The sequence below is a fragment of the Andrena cerasifolii genome, chromosome 1 (genome assembly GCF_050908995.1).
Source record: "Andrena cerasifolii isolate SP2316 chromosome 1, iyAndCera1_principal, whole genome shotgun sequence".
In the NCBI taxonomy this organism is placed as follows: domain Eukaryota; kingdom Metazoa; phylum Arthropoda; class Insecta; order Hymenoptera; family Andrenidae; genus Andrena; species Andrena cerasifolii.
In genome coordinates this window covers 11,150,199-11,174,087 of record NC_135118.1, presented here as the reverse complement: position 1 = coordinate 11,174,087, position 23,889 = coordinate 11,150,199, and the positions used below count along the sequence as shown (strand labels likewise).

The following is a 23,889-nucleotide window of genomic DNA, read 5'->3' as shown; positions in this document are numbered from 1 at the left end:
TCCTTTAATTTCTTTGGAAAAGTGCTTTACATTAAGAGCACCGTTTATTCTCGTAGGGTGGGGGTCGCGTCTGAAAAGGCAGTCGCACGAAAAACCGTAGATTCTCCACGCTGTCACGGCTGGCAAGCACCCACGCGTCCATTAAAGTCCCACTCGGCCGCTGTAAGATACTTAGGGTGCCTCGTAAGGCATGCACCGCACCACCGAGGGCCTTTTATAATTAAGACGTTACTTTACGGCGGTGAGTACATCTCGTGTGCATCCTCTATGCAGGCGCTAAAAGAGGCTGAAATACCTAGGAAAAACGTGGAACGGGTCCACGTTAAAAGGGATAAAGTCACGTTGCTGGGATAACATCCACGGGATCTCTGTGTACGTTTAATAAAAACCTAGTGTCGTCCAGCCCCCTTGTTTGGATACCTGTCCCATTTCCTCATCTTTCCCTCAACTTCCGTAATACATACCTACTCTTAAATTTCATCGCCGAGTTTAATATATTTTGCAAAACATCTCACGGGCACAGCCCTGCTCATGGGTAAATACGTAGAGATTGAGTCTGGTTTGTAAGTTTATCTTCGAGCTCTGTGACGCGCAAGAAAGACAAATTGTTGAAGTTCAGCTTATCTGCAATCGTCACAGGGAATGAAAGTCGTCAGTGAGGTGTATCAAGTTGAATCATATAAGATCCAACAGTATGATTACAGACTTTTTGTTCTTTCTTAGATAGAATTTCCGATTTCCGTAACAAATTGTCGTGAGAATAATGAATTTTTTAGAAGACTGTCTTGCTATCATTTCTGCTTTAAGGGAGGGAGTCTCGTGTGACAGCTCCAAATGTAACTGATATTTAAGAATTATTTTTGACAAAACTGTTCGTCATATTCGATTAGACTCTTTTGTGGTATAAGGAGGCGTCTTTAAACTTGCAGCATATATTTTTTTTATGTTGATCCTTCCTATTATTTAGTAATTATTGTGGAGTCCTGTCCACCTCTTCGACGATGTAACTCCTGTTGGTGGGACTTGTAGCACCTATCATAGTCATCTGATTGCGAAAAGAAGAAAAGTTGCTTAAAGTTAGATAGTTTATGCTGGGACCGATCAAATTTAAAGAAAAAAAAATTGAAACATTTATAACATTTGAAAGAAAATGTAACTTTGTTCATTAGATAAATTTTTCATATTATTCTTTATATCAATGAAAAATATGCTAGAAAAAAACGCTAGACAGTATAAATTTATACTTGCGTTTTTGTTAAATAAATTCCCGTAGATGGCGTTGAAAAACGGGCGGTTCCACTAGAGCAACCCCTAGTTGCACCCTACAAAAATCCCATTTTTCTCAACTTTACAGGTTTATAGACCTAGGTTTATAAATTTCAATAGAAGTATCGGACAATTTGTTTTGTACTACTTTCTGGTCCTTCGGGGTGAGAAACACTCTTTAAAGGTTAATATATTTTTCTATTTGCTTACCTCGAAAACTACACTGGATATACAAAATTTATCAGATTAATACTTGAGCTGCTTTTTATGCCCTATAAAACTGCAATGAAATCGTTTACAATTCGTAATTTGCCATATTTAGCTAACATTCCAAGGAATATTAAAAGATCATATAAACACCACGTTGAACGGTTTTAACCCTTAACTGGTATCCTGGGGTCGCTCGTGACCCCAAGCACCCAAAGTTCGACGTACAATTTTCGGTTGTCTAAGTTGGTAAACTGAATTTCTAATTAATTTTAAAACAACAGTTTAACTTTCTACGCTTCTATTATTTTCTACATCACCTAAGAAGAAAATATTCATAGTGGTTGCTCTAGTGTCGACTTTACAAATTTCTGTGTCCTTTTTTATTTGGGGTCTGCCACGACCCCAGTATACCAGTCACGTTTGCCAAAAACAGTACACCAGTTAAGGGTTAAATTTTAAAAACAGTATGTCTGCCACTTGTTAATTTACTCGAACAATAATAGAACTCACTATTCTCACCAGATCTCGTTACGGTTGCAGTGAGGAATATTTTGCGAAGGCATTCGCAAAAGTCCTCCAACTGACAGGCACACCGACACGGACAGCTAGCTTTCGGCTTTTAACATTGGATTTAGGTGGTTTCGCAAGGCGATTGCGATACACCGGTGGACCCGTTGCGTTGCGGCGAAGGGAGGGACGGGAACCAGTTTCGAGTCGCATCTATTCGATCGATCAGATCGCTCGATCGGAAAGGGAACCTTACGGTTTGGATACGTCCGATGGCAAAGCTATTGGCCATTCGGTTGATGCGGACTGGCATGGGTTAATCGACACAAAGGACGTCTCGTTAGCCGGGAATTAAACGGATTATGGTCTGAGGTCTCTGCCATCACGATCGATTCATGCCAGCTAGCCGACATCTCTCTGGCTCGCTTTCGACTCGTATTTCCTATTTCGTAATTCGGTTAATTGGCCCCCCCAACCGATGGCATGCTTGACGAACTGCCTACGGGATTTTTTTCCACCGGCCGCAGAATCACGATTAAGTAACTGTTTGCTTTCGCGTTCCCTCCTTCCCGGAGCGGACATGCACGCGATAACAATACGTAAAACGAAACAGCAAATTGAATCATCGGCTTCTGTATCGATTCGTGAGAACAGAGGAACGGTAATGAACGTTCGTTAGGCGGAAGCGTGATATTCCCTTGATGGGATTTTACAGCGCAAGTCGTACAAGTACGGAGTGGTTGCCGGTAGAAAGTAGGGCTGTGGCTGTTCATCGAATTTCTTTCTATTCGGATACCCCAGCAGCCCGAGTACTCGAATGTGCAGCGAATGAAATTCGAGGAAAATGCGCTTTACAGAATCTACCGACGTTTCTTTTACATAATTGTACATGAGACACTGAGTGAGGACTATGACGATCGAATGACCACTCAATAAAAGTGGCCTGTTACTTTATCTGATCAATGTTGCATCGATAAAGTGCGTGCAATTTCTGCGAGACTACCCAAAGGCGGTAAAATTCATTTGTTGTTTTTATCATTGTTCACATAAGATACCAAGTTTAACTGTCGAGGTAGATATAATTGAAGAAAATGTTGGTAACATTGAAATATGTAAGGGAGGTCAGTAAAGACCTCAGAAATAGGACGGGAATATTTGTCGGATTTGTCTTCATTTGAATAATCGAACAATACAAGTATTTCAATGTAAGTTGAATAACATTCAACTATTGTAGTATTCGAATCATGGGCGCCGGAGAGGGGCGTGCAAAAGGGGCAGCCCCCCCCCCCAGGTTTCTGAGAGAAGATCGCTTATTTTTAAAAAATTCATCTTTATTAAGGTTATACTAAAAAAAGTGAATATTTCTAAATTTCGGGTTTATTTGTTTAATTAAATTGGCATTGCAAAATGAGTTAAAAAATGCAAGCGGGGTACTGGTTTTTTCATTACTATATTTTTATTCACCGTCACCTCGAAAACCCCCTCCTGGAAAAAAGTCTACGGACGCTCTTGATTCGAATGCTATCTTCGAATTGGGATTACATTTAAATATATGAATACTCGAATCATTAAATGTGACCTGAGTCGTGAAATGTTCCGATATTACATTTGACTCTTAACTGCGCAAATATGTATAAGGGTGCGATTTTCTTCCACTCAAGCCAGCATAAAATTTTGCAGCCTTTCGAATTGTGAATAGCCTTTCTCTAATTAATCCTAATCTATCGAGGATCGTTTCAAACAAAACTTATGCAGGTTTAAAATTAGTTCTAAAGTAGTGATCGACTACTGGAATATTAGGAGAATATTCATAGCATTCGAGCACGAATTATTCGAATACATCCAATGCCAGTAGAAAGTCGATGACCATAAAAAATATGTTATAGCTGTGGTCGAAAAGTATTGAAGTACAAAATCAGTCCACTTCTACTGTCGTGCTCTCCGAAGTATTTGAGTTTTTTTTTTAAATTTCAAGGGGCAGCTTCCCCGATAGACGACCCCATCGCCACCCCTCCCCCTCCTTCCCCCAGTACGGGCGCGGAATTTTTATTATTTTTTATTGGATACACGCGCTCGGGGGTCCAACGTGGCATCGATTGAATTTCAAACGAAATTCAAATTACGTTTAATTTGGTTAGCCAACGAACGAGCAAAAGCGAAGTGGAGCGCAGCGTGTGTGCACTGGTTGCGTGCAGTTTGGATTCGTAGTTCGGGGGATTCGGTGCGTTGTACGGTTTCTATTATCGACCTGCAGCCACGGTTCATTTAAACGGTATAAAACTTGCAAATAATGCTGCTTGTGTTTCTTTTATATACACTTTCTCCGGCCCCACTTCGTGTGTGATTGTCGTTCTAGTGCAGTGACATTAGACGGAAATCTGCCCAATCTATGGAATAATTTCCACCAAGCTAAATTTTGGTACGGGCCTTTATTTCGTCGTTTTAAATAATATGTCAGAAGTCCCCATCGATCCGATCGCCGCTAAAAATTTTACAGAAGGTTGAAAAAAACAACTGTTTTTCGCGAATACCTCGTTATCTAGCAGTTTTTCGACAGAAATAGTTATTATACAATTTATAGCCTGGGAAATTGTCTACAAAAAAGGTCCTGTGAGTTTTTTCGTAGGAGTAACCATTTTCATGTATGTCGGCTTACCAAATTTCAACCCCCATACATTTGACAAGGGAAGATCCCGAACCTTGAAATTCAAAAATTTATGAAACTCTGTAAATATGTAGGGGAAGTCCTCCTGAGTACAACGCAATTTCGTTTGCTGCCCAAATTCACTCCAAGAGGGTACAATGGACCCCTGATTTTTTTTTTATTTTGTATTATTACTCGCGAACTGTAGGAGATATAAAAAAAGTGTTCAGGAAAAAGTTACTTCTTTTAATTAGGACTATCATTTGTTAAGTTATAGTTCTTACAGTTCTTACGGTTCGCGAGTTATAACACAAAATCGAAAAAAAAACGGATTTTCAGGGGTCAATTTCACCCCCTCAGAGTGAATTTGGGCAGCAAACAAAAAAATTGCGCAATACATACCTATATTAACCTCTACATATCCCCAAAGGAAATTGGAAAGATCTCGCCAAGACGAATCGACCGATAGCATTTTTAACTTCGAAATCAGATGGGACCATCTCGAAAAATGCCCCCCAAATTTCGAGATTTTGCTGTTTTCGGAAAAGAAGCCGGTAGTAAAATCCCATCCGGCCCGAGGGACCTCGCGTAGGCACCTGAGGAAAGACTCGAGAGATGTAAGCGCTACTCTAGCACAGGGGTGTCGAACTAGCGGCTCCCGAGCCGCAGTGGCTCCTTCTCCTCTTCGCCTGCTCCGTAGAGCCGTAGGAGAGCGGCCCCCTCCACACCCACTCCACTCTGATGAATTTCTCCTCCGGGTGCCGCACTCTCTCCCTGCCGGGTCTCGTGCAACGCCTGGAGAAAAAGAAGTGGGGGAACCGGCTGACCCGGGGCCCGACTCGTGCGGCTCTCGGAGTGGGGAAGTTCGACACTCCTGCTCTGGCAGGATGGGGCGGCAAATGAGCCTCATAACTTTTATTTCAGGACCGGTTGGGCTTGCATTTGCCGCATGGGCCCTTTTTCTAATGTTCAGTACCAAATCGCCAATAGATCAGTGGCCCATTGAATACGTTATCAATACATACGTATATCAATACATTTATCGGCTAGCTTGGATTTTAACCGGTGCTGGTGCTACGTGGCTCGAATATACCATCAGCACCGCTAACTAAGAATCCTTGAAGCCACATTCTGTCACTTTCCGAGTCATAAATTCATTATTATTTCAACGTACGGTGCTTCTTAACGAATGTCTACTTCGCGAATGTCTACTGGAGGCAACTATACCCGCAAAAGCTTCCCTCGTGCTGATTCCAGGCCGAAAGTTGAAAAATACGGTTTTTTTTTACTACATCTCGTATACGTACACACTTTTCCTAGCTTGTGTGAGCGTACGCATACACCTCAAGGCCTAGTGACACGGCATCCTTAATACTTATCAACCTGAAATAGCCACCATAATATTAATTTGACGTGCAACGGGACGATTCGTCTTCTCAATTGTGCGAGCGTACACAATGGTTAAAATTGTTTCCACCAACTGGCTTTGTTTTAGTACCTTGTACTCTTATGTCGAGCCGTACTCCGACTGCGTTATGTTACAAACAGGCCATCGAGGCTGTGTTCGCTGTAAAGCAAATTCAACCGGATCCCATCACGTAATTTGATTGCTACTCGTTGAAGTGATCGCACAAACGGATTTTGTTGTGCTGAGTTTTGTTAACTAACGTCGCAAATGAAAAATTAATCAAATCGAAAGTTCTAGTATTGCGGACTTTTATGGAAAAATGTAATGTTGGGTAGAAAATTGGAAATGCATTTATTTACGAAGATATATTATAATGCGTGTCATACTGAATGATGTTTATAATCAAGAGGTAAATAGCTATCGCGTTGTTATAGATTTACCCACACTTTGAAAAGTTGTAGGAAAATAACTAAGCACGGAAATTTTGCCAATATTTATGTACAGGTTTGCATCAAGGTATTAATGTTGAAATACTTTGAAAGCGAACCGAAATTCCTAGAATTAAAAATTTTCGTTTATTTATTTTTTTTTTTAGTATAGTAACATATTTCGCAATTTACTCCAAGATCAAAATTATATTAATTGTAATAGTGGATCTGTGGGAAACATCCGTTATTTTTTTCACATTTATTTTCTCTTTCACGAAAACAATATTTACACATTTACGAAAGGAGAAAATACATTATTAAGTCGGGGTTAGCATTTGCTCTAATCGAAATGAACTAATTCGGTTTTAATCATTTTCGAATACACATTTCATACAGGTACGCCTGGACTGATAACCAGGGGATTGAAGCAGACCAATTTTTAATTTGCTCTTTACAAGAACGAAACGATCGAATAAAGAATTGAAAATGCAGTAAATCCTCTTTACCAGCTCGACGAACGGTGCTGGCGTTGGGCTCCTAAGGCCCGGTACAGACTTGAGGCACGAACGCGAACGAGGCAAGCCGAGGCAGAATGAGCATGCAAGTGTTGAACGTTCGTGAAGTTCACGAGTGAAGTCTGTACCCGGCCTAACGTGTTGTGGACGCGGAATACCGCGCGGCCAATGGCGCGAGTGAGAAAACCCAATGAGCGAGCGAGAGGAGACGAAACAGTTGACACGAAGTTGCCGTCCACTCTTTCGTTTCCTCTCGCTCACTCATTGGGTTCTCTCACTCTCGTCGAGGGATTTCAAGAAATGGTGGGGGATAGTCGCCGAGCTCCTAACGCAGTGTAGAAACGGGCTAGTAACGAGGATTTCATGTACAGTAACAGATTAAAGAGAACACGAAGCCAGCATATTTATTAACAGATTTCAGTGGAAGGAAGGAGGTGATAATAGTAAAATTCAGATGTATAAACGCAAGAAAACAGTAACAGGTACTGGAAATTAAATACAGGAAAAAGATAAATGCAGGGTATGTATTAATATATTGGAAGCACTAAGAGCAGTTACTATAAAAAATGTAAGGGCGCAGATAGAAAATATGAAAATCAGAGAATTCATAAAAGATAATGAACAAGGAGTATATTACAGAAAATCATGGATGTGAGGAAAGGAAGAGACGAGATAAAATAAATACTATACTACGTATTGCTTTCAATTTTATATGTACATCCCCCGTCTAATTGTAAGACCTAAGAAAAAAAAAACCTTTGCTACTACTAGTGTTACTACTACTACTATTACTGTTATAAGTAGCTCAAACATTTCTGGTGCACAAGCAACAAAACCCCTCTGAATATTCTGTCACAGTTGACTTTAACCATCCCTTTCTTCAAGCTTTTCTGTTGGAAAGAACGATTTCATATGTCGCCCATCGTGATTCTGAATTTAGTTCAAGAACATCGTCTCCAGCTTGCTAGTACTTGGCGAGCCGAAGGAAGCGAAACCACGTGTCCGCGTGGCGTAGCGTAAAATATAAGAAGCTCAAACGCGAAGCCGCGATGTAACGTATAATTTATGATAAAACGTGGGCAGATGTACGCGTAACATCCATATTACAGGGTCACTGTTTTCTTTGGCGACTAAAAAACTGCCACAGGTTCGTGGAAATTTACGAAATTCGTTCTTCGCCACGCAGCTCACGCCAAAGAAAACACTGTCGCGACACGGCAGATTAGTTTACGCCCGACATTACGACCTCACGCTCGGCCAATTTAAGAATGAGCCGCGATAAAGCAAATATGTACATTTTGTCTATACCTAATGGCGAACAGATGGGACAATGTGCCCATAATCTTGAACGATTACGCATGGACCGGTGAGAATAAAACTGCAAGCGAAATGAACCGATACCTACTTAAGGGGTTGTTCCAGCCTAGAGCCCATAAAAATAGGTGATCTTTAGGAATTAATTAAAGGAAAACATGGCCAACTTAATTATGTTGAAATCACTAGCCTACACTGGCAACTCCCCAATCTATGGGATATCAATTTCAAGATACGATTCTTTATAATGGAACTATCTTATTTCTGTCACCGTTCACAGTTTAAACTCTCTTCTGCCCCCTACTGTGTCTTGCAATGACTCAAAACCTTAAAAAAAAGTGCGGCGATAGTAGTGAGATGGAAGGAGAAAATATAATTGAAATTACACTACCACTTTTAAATGATGTAACACGTAATCAGTTAATTTAGAGACTTGCATCTTGGGGACTGTAGAATTATTCCACAGGCCGGGAAAATGTAGGAAAATTAAACGATAATTTATACTTTTTTGTAATTTACTAAGTCTCAAGTTCCACCAACTGGCGCACCGTCCGGTGAAATATTATATCGCACGCACCCTTCATGAAGGTTATTAGTTACGCCCAGGTTAAGAACCACTGGACTGAAACGTATCCCACAGAAAATTAATTGCGCGACTTCGAGACGAGGACGCGTTATGCGCTGACCACGCCGTTTGAGATAATAGATGGATACCGTTGGCTGCATAATAAATGGATAGATGCACCCACAGCTGTCACCGATAATGGACTATATTAAGTGGCAGAGAAGAAGGACGGACAAAGGCAGCTTCCATTTACCATGGAACTTTTGTTATTCGAAAATTCTGGCTTTTCGTTTTCTCAACTTTGTTCGGTATTTATAGAATATGGGAAGTCTACTGATATCTATGTATATCTCATTGTCAGACATACCGCTTGCTCCAGTTTTAGCGGCTCAGAAAAAAAACGGCGTCTTTAAGAATGGCCACCCTTTTTCTGTTTCCTTTTATGTAATATCTGAAACATTTTAAGCAGTATAAAAAATATTGCTTCGAATGAAAATTCAATGGTTTGTTACACTCTGTCAGGCTACGAAACTGTTTCATACTTTGTTGTACAGGCGAGCCCGGGGCTGGTAGGCCAGTTTTTCAGTTTTTGATTTTTAATAAATTATGTGGACGAAATATCATTAAGCCGGTTTGTATAGTTGATAGGGCGTACATTTGGCTACCTGATTGAATTTTTAAAGTTGACTCAATGTGAAAACAATTAAGGTATTTTAATGGTTTTCTAACACCTTCCGTGCTGGTAGGTACTTGTATTAATTAAGCTGAATCTGTCATTTTTTTTATATTGTTTGAAATATTATTTGCTTCGCCTGGTGTTACGTATTTTAAACCAATTTAGAGTTATCATTAGAATCACCTACTCAAAATTGGTTAGTTAATATTGAGTGAGTCATATGTCAGTGGGTGTTTTTTATTTATTAGGTATATCTTACGTTTTGCATGGGAATGTAAGAAAAAAATGGATTTTCAAAATATGTAGTAATCACTGACATCAGTGCCTCATACGCTTAAATTTATTGCAGTTAGTTGAATCACTTGAGCCTACTGATAGTAAATCAACATAGTCATTAATGACCCATTTCGACGGATGCAACCTTAGAAATAAAAAAAGCAACGTTGTCTGCATTATTTATACGTTTTTTTGACTCGCATTCCTGCCATTTTCGATAAAAAAAATTCTACTCGATTAACCCGGCCGGAGGCGCACCCCATATTGTAATACAGGTTGTCGCTACCGGGTCAAAAAAAGTTCCCAAAATTGAAATGTAAAAAACCACGGTTTCAGAATATTTTTTTTAACTTTGTAATTTTTATGTTCAAGTACAGTGTTTGAAGAATCAAACAAAATTGATGAAATATCCTAAAATCTTTATTAAAGTTCTTTAAAAAATTGTAACAAAAGCTCAAACAGTCTTTATATTTTTGCAACTAGCGCGTCTATGGTAAATTTTACCCAGTAGCGCCTCCCGCCGAGTTAATGCAAAGAATAACATAGACTTATGCACGTGTTCGAAAATATTCAAACATTTAACCTTCCACGTGGGAAGACAGAAAGTGTCATACATGATATGATTAATAACTGACAGCATTTAACCCTTTGGTGACGACCTCTGTCGCACAATCCTTATCTGGCTTGTAGACTCTCGTTTTTCAACATAAACGATGCTCACGATAGATAGGGTGGATGTACCAGTAGATGAACAGGTACCAGTGAATGGACATTTTGTATTAAAACGAGTAAAATAAGTTATTAAAATAAGCAACTAATTAATTAGAGACTTCTTTTAATTCCTTGCTTCGTATCCAAACGATTTTTACAGCACGCGGAATCAATCGCGCTGCAAACATAATTTTATAAAAGTGTTCATTCATTAGCCTTAAGTGTTCATTTATTGGTGCGTTTACCCTAACTATTTTTCAAGTATATTATGAACGTACAATTATTAGAGAATTATTGAATTATTTACACGCTAAGGGGAACTCATTAAAGATATACATACATACATACATACACACGTCCGTTATTAGTTTGCTAATAGAAATTTATTGGAAAACATGACCCTCCTTGGTCCATGAGAACAGAGCAGTGAGCCGCGAGCCTTCGTCATCGAGGGGTTAAACATCGTGCAATGTGTGCCAGTCAAGTAGAAAATCAGAATGATCCCATACAATGCTCCCCTGCGTTTTAATTTATTAAATGAGAAGAGATCGAGCCAATAAAAACGTTTACTTCTATTTGTAGACATAAAGAAGAGACTATTGCTAAACACTGGCATAACAGATGCGTAATGAAAGTGGATTCGACTTGTAACAGTCGTGTAATCTGTGGCACAATTACACCCTTTAGTCGAGTTTTGTCAAGCCAGGAAGTAATTACGGCTTTGAGTACTTATGCATAATTTTTAGATTGAGAAATATTGTATGTTGGAAATAGTATTAGTGAGTTTTAGAAGTGGAACAGTTCGGCTGATCATTTCTGGGGTAACTCGGGGTAATATGCCACCGAGGGTAATATGCCACCTCTCAATAATTTTTTAAATAATGCACAGATGCCGTTACCATTTGCATTTTGCACTAATTCCGTTCAATTTAGCGTAACTGCTAAGGCGACAATAGATTTTGGCTTTTACCTTCTTTTATTTTCAGTAAATCCTGGTAAGTTATAAAAGTATCGTCTTGATCTAATTTCACACCGTAACTAGAAGGCAGATTATACATTTGTGTGAACAGTTATACGAGAAATCGATAGATTATAACAAAGTAGACTAACAAACGAATTTTACAACCTCTCGCAGATCCGTTAACACTAGTGTTCCTGATTTCTCCATATTTTTTGTTTCTCGAGAAATCAGATCATATTTCTTGAGAATTCTCGAGAAATTGAAAAAAATATTGCAAAAATTATGTTTTTGGAGTAATGTTGATAATATTTATGAAAAACACAAGAAAACTTTAACTAAACGATTATTCCTGTCTAATTTATACCAGGACTTGCGTAAATAAAAAAAATAGATATTAAATATAATTGGTAAATTTATTTAGTTAATACAAAATTCGTACAAAGCGAAACATTGTTTTTTGGTTTTAAAAATTATTTTTAAATAGCACAATGCGTCTAATGTAGCGTCAGCGAATCAATTTCTTTTTTGTGGCAAAATCTGTTACTGTTATATTTTCTTATCTCCTCTTTTCTATATTTCTTCTTTAATAGGCACAAGAAAATCATTAGGTGCTTAATTCAGTATACAATTTTTCTAAATTGCTAAATAAGAATTTAAGAGCACCTTCAGCAGTTAATAATATCGAATCTTCTGTACTGCGATTTTCTGATGTTATTAATAAGACGTATTATAAATTTTAGATGTGTTTATACGTTCGCGATTAACTACTAATACATTCATTTACGAAAATAAATGAGATTTATAATATTTCTCCTAGACTTAAGTAAAGAACACGTTGAATACTACAAGGCATTTCTCGTGTACAATATTAGTGTCTGCAATTTAACTTATTAACTCTGAAAATAATGTTTTTAATTTCATACCGTGTTTGTTATAGATCAATGCGGGAAATGTCGTGCCAGCACAAAGCGATTAAACCTGAACAAATACTGCAAAAGAGATTACGGTAAGTACGAAATACTAGCTTTGGCCCTATTATTTTCATAAACTTTTTTTTATGATAGGTACTATATAGTAGAGGAAATAAATATTACCCAATTTTTAGATCTCTTAAATATCCAGTTTTGTTTCCGAATGTTGTATTGGTATCTACTTACTACCCCTATTCATTTTTCTCACTTAGGTATTTATTTATTGTTGCACAAATTCCACAATAACACGTATAGTGAAGCAATGAAGTAATTAAAAGTAATGAAAAATGAAAAAAAAAAGAATCCACTAATAATGTATAATTCAAAAGTAATAATAATTCCTCAAATCATTGCCTCTTTCGAAGTTGTTTCCCATATAATCAATTATTTCCCGAACAAAGTGTTTCCTGGCAATATCCACGCGTAAAACAAAACGCTCTTCACCTTCGTTTTATTATTACTTTATATAGCTTTACTACTCGGCTTAGCCCGGAATTTAAATTCTGATTTCCTAAAAAAATTTTTTTTTTAGTATTTTTATGGAAATAGTCACAATCATCTGGATTAGCTAGGCATAATGAGCTGAGGCACACTTCGTGATCCAGGAGTTTACCGTTCTAAAGTTTTTAGGCGACAGACAAACACACCAACATATACCTACACACTCTTCTGAATATATATTAAGATGAATAGCTCTAGGTAATCTAGAAGTTAGAATCTAGAGTTTGCGAATACTGTATTCTTATCGCGACATAAGTTTTAATCCAATGCTTACTATGTACTTACATTTTTTTAAGTCTCGAAGAGATACGGTTTGTGCGAGGCACTTTCACTAAAGCTTGTGCATAACTTTCATGGGAGTTACTGAAACAGAGATAGGAAAACGTTAAACTTGCTTTTATAGGCATTATAATTTACGAAATATGATCCTTCATCAATATATCCACGAACCTGGATAATTCATTATTAGTAAAAAAAGAGACGTGGCCTAATCAGTAATCCGATAGGCTACCAGTAGCTATAGCATTATAAGAAGGGGATATCAAATTTTGTTACACATCGTAAATTTTTATAATCGTACTTGGTCATTATAAGCAACGCATTACAGATTTGCGTGGCCAAATTATTATACTCAAAACATTTTCGTCAATTTTGCGGATCATTTTAAAATGTATTTAATACGATTTAAAAAAAAATCTTAAATTGGCAACTGAAGGTTCCGAAAGGAAATTTTCTTAGCTTTCCAAAACACTCGTGAAAAATTGTCTGCGATCATGAGTTCGCAAGTTATAGGTGTTCAAAGTGAAAAGTACCTTTTTTGCTTTGGCCGGGAATAACTCGGTCAATAAAAATCATACAACAAAACCAAAAAAAGCGAAATTAAAGAGAAATGTTTGCTCTATAAGAGCTCTTCGATTGGATTTACCGGAAAATTTTTTTTTGACGCATGCCTACGTTCAAACTAGGCAAAAATTTCTGAAACTTCGTTTCCTGCTCGTCGTTTTGATAAAACAGTATCATAACACATGAAACCCAAATTTGAGTCTTTGATTCAAAAGCTAGAAAATTCAAGTGTTAAAATGCGTTTTTTATTTACAATTTAGTCAGAAGTTATTAACTTCAGTGGAAACTCATTCCTAAGGCATAAATCCTACTTGCTCCCTATAAGAATCAATATTCCAAGTGGTGGAAGAGGAATTAAAAGACTCTTCGTTTCTCTTCAGCTATTCTGGGTAGAATAACAGACAGACACAAAAAGAACGACGGATCTCCAGCTGGGACAAGCGTATCCAGCACGGTTTGGACGCGTTTCACCTTAAACGTTGACTTCATTTACAAGAAAGCACCGAACTCGAGGATTCGACGAGGTGACGTGTTCCTTTACGTGCACTCTGCCGACTTAGCCTGCAGGTGCCCGAAAATCAAACCGAATAAGTAAGTCGCATATTACATGAATTATTTATTGCGTAGAGTGTAGTTTCTGTTTGGTCGCAATGCTGATCCAGTTTCGCCGAAGTTTTCGTATCAAAAAGCGTACGTTCTAGCTTCGAGTTGCAGTAGCGGTCATACCACAAACATCAAGTGCAGCGCTGTAGAAAAGAAAATACAGGTTTATAGAAGTTTGACATTGTACGAGTGATGCAAATTGTAATTAACGTCTAAAAGTTATTAGTCTGAATCCTTGAAATGGGGTTACATAAATTATTTTATCAGACTGCCTTTATTCGGACAAATAAAATCCTGTTACAGTGTTAACGCGCGTGGACAAATCTGGTTTACGTCTACAAATTCTTTTATGCCCATGTAAGAAACAACTTGCAACCTTCGCTGATAGAAAAAAGGGAATCTAAATGAATTTATTGCGAAAATTATGTTGACTTGAAAAATAAACGTGTGAAAGATTTTGGTGCAAATAATCAGATGCATTTCTAAATCCGTTCGTGAAATCATGTTTAGTGTCAAATAGCTTTATCGAAACTTTGTCTTTCGTGGCGTGAAGGGTAGTGGCTAACTTGTAAATTCCTCTTTCCCTAATACAGGCTGCCGAAGTAATCCCATGTGCTAATTCTTTATGAAAAAACAAATTGAAAATATACAATAAAAATTTGTTCCATATTTTCGATTTGTTTTTTGCGAGAAGAATCGGCTCCTTCTCGGTTGTATTATGATAACTAGGCCACCCTGTACACGTGTGTAGACAAGAGGCTGAGGGGCAGAAACGTATTTCGTGATACAAACTGAAAAGTCATGCTTCGTATAAAAATAAGTAAAAACAGAGGAATAAAATTTTCTCGTAGACAACTCATCGAGATAATCTACTTAGTTTGAAAATTCTGATAACGTCGATAGCGGAGGTTGGCGGTTTAGAAGGAACAGTAAAACTTGAAAGTAGTGATGGGACTCTTGTAAATGTTTTAAAGAACTCAATAACGTTTTGGTTCTGAAATAAACTTGAAAGTATCGAAAACCTTGCGAATATTCAGACTTAACAGCCCTGTTTGTTAGTACCCTTATAATATTGAAGACAAAAGGCAATATAAAGACAAAAGAGAAACAAAACACTAGCATCCGAAACTTAAAAATTCCATGCCTACCGAAACTTTTGAAAGCTCCCAAGACTTTCTTAACCCTTAACTGGTATACTGTTTTTGGCAAACGTGACTGGTATACTGGGATCGTGGCAGGGCCCAAATAAAAAGGGGCACAGAAATTTGTAAAGTCGACACTAGAGCAACCACTATGAATATTTTCTTCTTAGGTGATGTAGAAAATAATAGAAGCTTAGAAAGTTAAACTATTATTATAAAATTAATTAGAAATTCAGTTTACCAACTTACACAGCCGAAAGTTGTACATCGAACTTTGGGTGCTTGGGGTCACGAGCGACCCCAGGATACCAGTTAAGGGTTGAAGCAAGATTGTACAATTAACAAGAGTACCAAGCACGAGGCTTGCGCGAAACATTTTCGGTCGACATGTTCAGTTCTGCTGTTTAAGGGGGGAGCCTGGTGTAACTAAATGAAAATCGAGGCATTTTTCGGGAATTTTTTTTAAAGAAAGTATTTGATAGATCTTTCTGAAACTTTCAGGACATTGTATTAACAGGTTAAGGTATATAACAAAAAAAAATTATTAAAAAAGAGCGGCAAATAACAAAGTTATGCCCAGTCCGTTGGCGACGCAATTATTGCACTGCGGGCAACGTAGCGTCTTTTGGTTTCATCTGAAACCAAAAATCGAACAATTTTCTTTTAGTTTATGAGTGTACGCACAGAATGAAGTAATTTGAAACTTAAAAGATGCAAAATGAACAAATGGCGGCCTCTTGAATAAAAAGTTCACTGTTTCCAACGAAATTTTGCCTTAAATGTCTAAAAAAAAGTTATTTATTTAAACAATATCATTATACTAATAACTTAGTGCTATGAAGAAAATGTTCACAAATATCCGTGCACAAGGCCAAGTCGATTGGTTGAATATTTTTTGAGTTACATTGCCCGCAAAGTGTGAAACTGTCGTTTCGAGAAAAACGCATTTAAAGTTTTGTGGTAGCCTGGCGCTCCGTAGCAAAACCGGCTATATCCGCTTTAATTTTTCGAATTTCGTTTTGCGGCTTTGGGAGCATATTGTCGTGATGTTTAACTATTGATTTATGCAAAAAAAAAATCGATTTCTTCGACCCCCTACACCAGGCTCCCCCCTTAACTCAAGATTTCTTGATTATCTTGTATACCATTATCTACTGCTGGGAAGATTCAAAATCACGATCCAACGACGGTGGGAAAAATCTAACGAGTTTGTTGCATCTTGCAGGTCGTACTTGATTCTTGGCCAGGAAAGCGATGGCGGAGGTCAAGGTGGATTGACAGTGACACAGAGGTCGATCGTCATCGAGTGGCGCGACGAGTGGCATCGCCGAATGCGACGCTTCCAGCGGAGGGCGAGATCGTGCCATTGAACTAATTCGCGTCACACCAAGGATAATAGACGGAGAAAGAGGGGAAGGTAGAGAGTGAGGAAAGGGAGAAGGAGGGAGAAGAAGGTGTTGGACAGAAGAGAGATAAAGAGAGAGAGAGAGATAGAGAAATAGAAGTTAAACCTTTACTCGTAATTCGTAGAAAGAGGTGCACGTTCATTTTTAAACTGCCAATAGCTGTATGTATGTATGTATGTATGTACCTCTCGCATACCTACTTTTCGCACGAAATACTCGACGACGTCCTAAGATTAACGATAAGTATCGAAACGCATGCGAAGTGAAATGCAAGTGAGAACTCGAAGGCATATAAATCCAACGCGGACTGAATTAATGGTGTGCATAGCGACTTACTTTACGTGCGTAAACGAAAGCATCTATATATATTGAACAACAGCTTCGTTTTTCTTATCTTACCGCTGTAAGTTTCTACTATCTTAAGTTTATTAATATCGTAGACGTTTTAGATAATTTCGTGGCACGCTGTGTGATATTTATTTAAAAAAATATCTTACGTACGAATCTGTAGATAAATGCTGGTGAAACATTGGCTCAACAGTAGGGGGTACGAAGGAACGTGAGAAGCCATCCCTCCGTCATGTTTCACGCGGAATTTCATAGTATCAACTATCAACGAAGAAGTCTCTTTCCAGGTGAATTGTTACATTTCTGTTTACGCAGTATGATACTAGAAAGAGGCATTCTTTCAACTTACTCGTTCAAAATAACTTATTTAAATTCATGTGGAAACAATCCAAGATTCAAAATGTGCGTTTCTGGCTCGCAAAAGTATCGCAGTCCTTTTGTTAATTAAGTAGGTGACGGCAGAAAGTGTAGCGTTCCTTGTAGCATTTCAGTGGAAAATTGCAAAGAGACCTTCAGCTGACCCTGTGAAACTAAGAAAAATTTTTTAGATACTATCGGATTCTATATAAAAAAAATTTGAAAATAAACCTTACGTTCCGCCCCACCTCTTACTGTTCAGCAATTATTTCATACACTTAACCAGAGACACATTGTATATTTATTATTTGAATAAAAAATTAGTCTAACACGCCACATTGTATTTCCAATGACTTTTTAACGATTCATGTAATTAAATGTGTAAAATAAGTGAACGAATCTTACTGTACAATATTTATACAATTAAACAGTGTCTACCATATTATGCTTCGCGTTAGTATACAAAAGTATACTTTTATCTAAATTTTGTATACGACATACGTGTACCGCAAAGTTACGGAGGAGTCGTATTTAATCGACTAACAGATTTCCCACGTGCATTTCATCAAACCAAAAACGAAAAATGCAATATCTTGTACTAAATTAGACTTAGTATTTACATGGATATACAAATTTATAATTTATATATACTTCTCTCAATCAAACTGTAATCCGAATCAAAAGAAATCGCGATCCCGTTTAATCGCGTAAAGAGAGAATAATGTACGTTTTATAAAGATGTAACTCGAACGTTGATTTTTATACACGACCAAGCTATGTTCCGAAACCGAACAGAAACAGTTCGTGTTAACTTCTAAAAATTTAACATTTTTAGTCTCCATTTGCTCAAAATATAAGAAACAAATTGATAAGAATGTATTCCACTAAATGTGCTAGTATACATCGAATGTGCAGTATTCGATAGTGAATTAGAATTAGTTGTAATTGCATATCAGTTGTAACTTTTAACGACCGTTTCGTACAAATATGTGATTTTTTTTATAGTTTATTACAGTTTGTATGTTGCGAAATTGAGGAGGATTCAATACTTGCGCCTTAAAACGAGGGTGTAATATCGCAATATGTATAATGGATTCGTTGGCAAAATCATAGTCTTCTTATGCTTTTTTTTTAATCGAAACTGAAGCTTTAACTGAAGAAGTATTCGTAAATATAAACTAAAAAAAAAAAAGAAAAGAAGCAGCGAACCCCGTTTTTACACACATCAAAATCATGGTATGGCAAATAAAATTACAAATATTATTACACTCGAGAGAGACTGTCAACACGCGATAAAAACTTGTTTGCCCGATTCTCAAAATGACGCAGAAACTTTTGCATTGTGAGACGAGTTATTACCACACTTCTAATTTAATCACAAGCTGCATACGGTTGAATAATAACGAACATAATGCACACAAAATTTGTCGAAATAATAGCACAAATTAATATGCACGATGTCAGTATTGTTGATTGAATGTAATTGCGAGGTAAATTTTGTATAAATAACTGCCTGTTATTTCAGGCATAAATGAATGCATTTTCGCACAGAGTATTTCACTAATTTGTAAGCCAGCGAATCGGCCAAACGAACTTTTTATTATAAAATCTTTACTAGTTTTTAATTCACGATACGTTACGAAGCGAATGGAGGAATACGATATTATATATTAATTTTTTACTATTCATAATACTACAAACACAGATTTGTCTACGAATCTACTAATTCCGTTACATCGTCGATCGAATCAAAGGGTTTTAGTTCTGCAAATTATTCCTGAATATTTCTAATATTCCATATCTCTCTTATTGCAACTGTACCATTGGTTAGAACAAGGTCCCGCGATGTTTGTAAACGGTACGGTCTTTTCTCCGCCCTCGGGCTTCCCGTCTTTCTCAAACGCATGCACACACAAACACACACACACACACACAAACCCTTCTTCTATTTATTTATTCTCCTCCCATTCGATTATCGCGAATCGATCACATTTATAAAGATATACGCATTGAATGTAGATTTTCTTGTACATTTTCTATATAAATTATTAAGATTTCTTTCTAGTTGGTATTATTAGCAGTAGTATTATTATTGGTAGCGGTAGTATTAGCGATAGCAGTAGCGGTTATTCAAAGGAAAATAGAGGCTAAGCCCCCGAAATGCGACGAAATATCCATTATCGAAATCGTACGGTTACTACTTACTTACTGCAAGAGGGATTGTCGTATTTGATATCGTCACTGCGATAATTATCGTTTCCATTACCGACGTCGCGATTATTCTATGAGAGGCAAGAGAAAGGGAAACGGCGTGCATTCGCTTGGCGCGCATCCCTCGAGCATTGTCGGGATATGTCCCATAGAAGAAAGTATCTGTGACGGGAACGAGAATCTTTCTTTCGCAATCGCACGCCACTTAATGTAGAATAAATCGGTCTTCCGATACTTAGGGATTGTTTTTCTCACGTACCATCTGTGTATGCTTCGACAATAAAAATGCCCCGATCGTGGTAATTTTACAAGCAAAACCCTACCCGTACCGAGACTCGCGTATAACATTATGGCAAATTACATAAATAATCGACGATACTTGTACTTGAGGAGTAAGTTCCTAATCGTGACACGGGCACTAGTGTCGCGTAGCTCCTCCCCTTTCTCTGAGTTCTGTTCGAGCTACTTGCGTCGGGTGGCGCTCGAAACGGGAAATTCAACAACTGATTCTGTCGCTAAATTATTCTAAATAATAAACGGAACCTGAAAGCTTTCTAACGTTCTCAAATCGTTCAATGTTTAGGAAATAAATAATGGGCAAATGTTCATGGTACATTGTAAGCTTGGAAAATTTGTATTTATATACAGGGTGTTTCGTAATAATATTAAACGATTTTTAATACGAGTGATTAATGATTGTTCAGTGAATTAATTTTTCTCGTGATGTGGTTTTTGGTTTTATCATGCATTACTGTACATTTGCATTGAGTAATGCTAACCAGTGTATATTATGTGATAGCAAGTACCGTTAACAAAATTTTTAAATATGTAGTGAAAGCAGTATGCTACTCTACTGTGTTTTCAACTTTACTCTGTACGTCATATTGTTTTCGAGATACCCCGTATACACCGGCTTCTACTAATTTTCAGCTACTACACCCGTTAAGGGGGTATACCCGTTTGAACCCTCGGAAAATGTATACATTTTGTGGATTTTTTTACAAGTCAACGGCTTCACGATGATTTCCCGTTTTTTAGCTATCTGTACGTAGTATTATGAACTACTTATAAAAAAAGTTTCAGTTAAAAAACTATTGTTTTTCGGAAGTTACGGATACATGTCCGAAAGTCTCTCGATTTTAGACGGCTAAACGGTGGCCCTAAAAACTCGCGCTACGTTCAACCAATTTACTTCAAATTTTGCATGCAGAATCATAATAAGATTCCACATCGTCCAACGAAGGCGATTTTGAAAATTTTGAAAAATAAAGAAATGGTGAGAGATCAAAGGTAAAGTTAAATTTTTCTAAGAGAAAAATCCACCTTTTTCCTTTATAAATAATAAACGGGGAATCGAAATAAAAAAAGCCTTCGTTGGACGATGCGGAATCTTATTATGATTCTGCATGCAAAATTTGAAGTGAATTGGTTGAACGTAGCGCGAGTTTTTAGGGCCACCGTTTAGCCGTCTAAAATCGAGAGACTTTCGGACATGTATCCGTAACTTCCGAAAAACAATAGTTTTTTAACTGAAACTTTTTTTATAAGTAGTTCATAATACTATGTAAACATAGTTAAAAAACGGGAAATCTGCATCAAACCGTTGACTTGTAAAAAAATCCACAAAATGTATACATTTTCCGAGGGTTCAAACGGGTATACCCCCTTAAGTGTTCAACCAGAAAATAAAAAGTTTGTTAGATTATGCTCCGAGATGTCGACGTATCTCATGTATTCGAATTGTGTTGTAAATGTAAAATATTTCGAGTTGCGTTGCATCCATGGCAGCAGCGCAAATTCGTCTGTCTTGTGAGAAGCAAAATCTTCTGAGTGAAAAGAGAAAACGAAACTCCTCATCTTGCATAAGCAAATAAATCTCTGGAATGCTCTATTTCTTTGTCGGCAATTGTACAATATGTTTAAAGCAAAGAGTTCGCCGCATCGTATACATAGAGAAAAAAGTTTCAGCTCGTTATAAATGTCCCCTCCACTTCACGAAAGATCGACGAAATTCACATTTGATATTCTGCTTGGCAGTAAGAAGAATAGTGATTAAACACAATTACACGCACCGTAATCAACGATGTATCTATGTACTTACAATGCTAACGAGTATCGAACGCGGCAAGGCGTTCGTGTGAGCGAATCTCATAATCGTACGTTAAAAAGAAAACTGGCATAGACCGGTGTACCTTGAGTCTCGGTTTACGTGGCCCTTTTGTGACCCGTCGACGCTGCCACGGACAGTTCTTAAAAGCCCTCTAGAGTGGTCAGAAACTATCGTTGATAAAACGACAGACAGATATCATTAATAAAAATGACGGAAACACACGAATTCAATTGGCTCCCTCTGCTCGTTCTTATCCGCGTGATTATTCTTTTAATCGAGTCCGAGACAGGCACGTGCGAGGACAATTAAAGTTTCTCTGCGGGTGGACATTTACCAAGCGGTCACGTAAACAGCGATTAAGGTAACCAAACCACTGAAAACACTGTTCACTGTTCGACATCAATGGCGAGGGAATTTTTGTAAAAGAATCGTGCTTCGTATTATCACTGTCTATCATTGTTCGCGAAATATCATCCCCCCACCCCCTCTAAAAAGAAGAGAAATCGTTCATTGTCTCCGTCGCCTACGCTATAATTACGTGTATAAAATGTACCAACGTAAAATAGCTTTAGTATAAGTAAAGGATATATCAGCTATTCGCAAAATTAGTACATATATTCGAATGTTAGAAACGGAACACGTACGGAATACGACGGATTATAGAGGAGGATTGGTCGATCGATACGCGCGGCTTGTTATTCCGATGAAGTCGTTAATGTCGTGCGACGACAGAATTTTATAGCGTCACGGTGACGCGTCGTTCGACTCCCTTGTATCGTTTCGGAATGATTTCAGCTAGTACACATCTTCCAGCCTTTTTGTAAAGGAGCTTTAGGAATTAAAGCGAAACGACGCCTTGATCTTCTGCAATCTGGACTCGTCGTTTCAATATTACTCGCTCGCGTATCGTTTTACGATAACGGGTCTGTGTATATCAACTTACTGATTTTGTTCGCGCGAAAGCACGACATCGAAAGTTCATGGTTTGTCTCGTAGCTATTTAGTGGTCCGCGGTAACATGTGTGGAATTAATGCACCCCGCATAATAATATGTTACGCGATTGCAAGAGATCAACGGGCGAAAATTTATAATTGTTTGATATTACGTAAAGGATATGAAATGGGTACGATATAAAGATGAAGCGATCCTAGGTGCATTTTTCAGTCTCCTTTGTGCGTATCGAGAAATCGAAACTGTACTGTTTTCTTTGGAAATTTATCGCGCGACAACAGCATTGTAGACGAAAGAATATGTACCATTACCAGGTCGTAAGATTTTACGAAATCCTTGACCAGTTGTATGTATATCGTAGTGTAAACACGATGTCACAGTAAGTGTGCTATTTATACCTCCACATTATTAATCGATTACTGTTGTACCACGATTACGATTTAGATTCGATTAAATTATTAAGTGTACCGTTGTGTATTGTGGTGTAATAAATGTGATTAGTTGTATGAATAATAAATACAATGCATAAAGATGACTTGACCTGCCACTGTTCATCTGTTTCCTTCGTTTATTATTGCCATTTCGCTCCGAGGATCGGTGTACCAAGATGAATTGTTAAGAATGATATAAGTACGCACGTGCAGGGCCATCAGTTAATCTTGCAAACACCGCTCGCGCGAGCAGGTACTACGGCAACAGCGCCTCAAGCACGCATTCCACTGCAACCATGCGCAGATACTTCCGCCATCTATGAGCTGATGATGAAAGTGTACGGTTTTTTAGATGCCAGCAGAGGGGGCAGGGTGCTTTTGGCTTTCGCCATAGGATATTAAATTTGACATAGCAGACAGGGAAGAGACCGGTAGCCATTTTAAGTGTGCGATCGCAACGATCCCGTTCCGTGTGGAAATATTTACCTATGCCACGATCCAGCTGCGGTATTAGACCACGCCACAGACGAGGT

The 23,889-nt window shown here is 37.9% G+C and overlaps 1 protein-coding gene across 2 annotated transcripts in view; it reads left to right on the top strand.

Annotated features, from left to right (window-relative positions):
• Nucleotides 1–23,455, top strand: part of LOC143375348 (netrin-1) — a 270,168-nt gene extending 246,713 nt beyond the window's left edge. For both annotated transcript variants that reach the window (XM_076824360.1, XM_076824350.1), the window contains 3 exons: nucleotides 12,419–12,487; nucleotides 14,177–14,387; nucleotides 16,767–23,455. In XM_076824360.1, the coding sequence (XP_076680475.1) occupies nucleotides 12,419–12,487; nucleotides 14,177–14,387; nucleotides 16,767–16,911 (425 nt within the window). In that variant the 3' untranslated portion in view covers nucleotides 16,912–23,455. The remainder of the gene's footprint in view (nucleotides 1–12,418; nucleotides 12,488–14,176; nucleotides 14,388–16,766) is intronic.
• The last annotated feature ends 434 nt before the right edge of the window (nucleotides 23,456–23,889 follow it).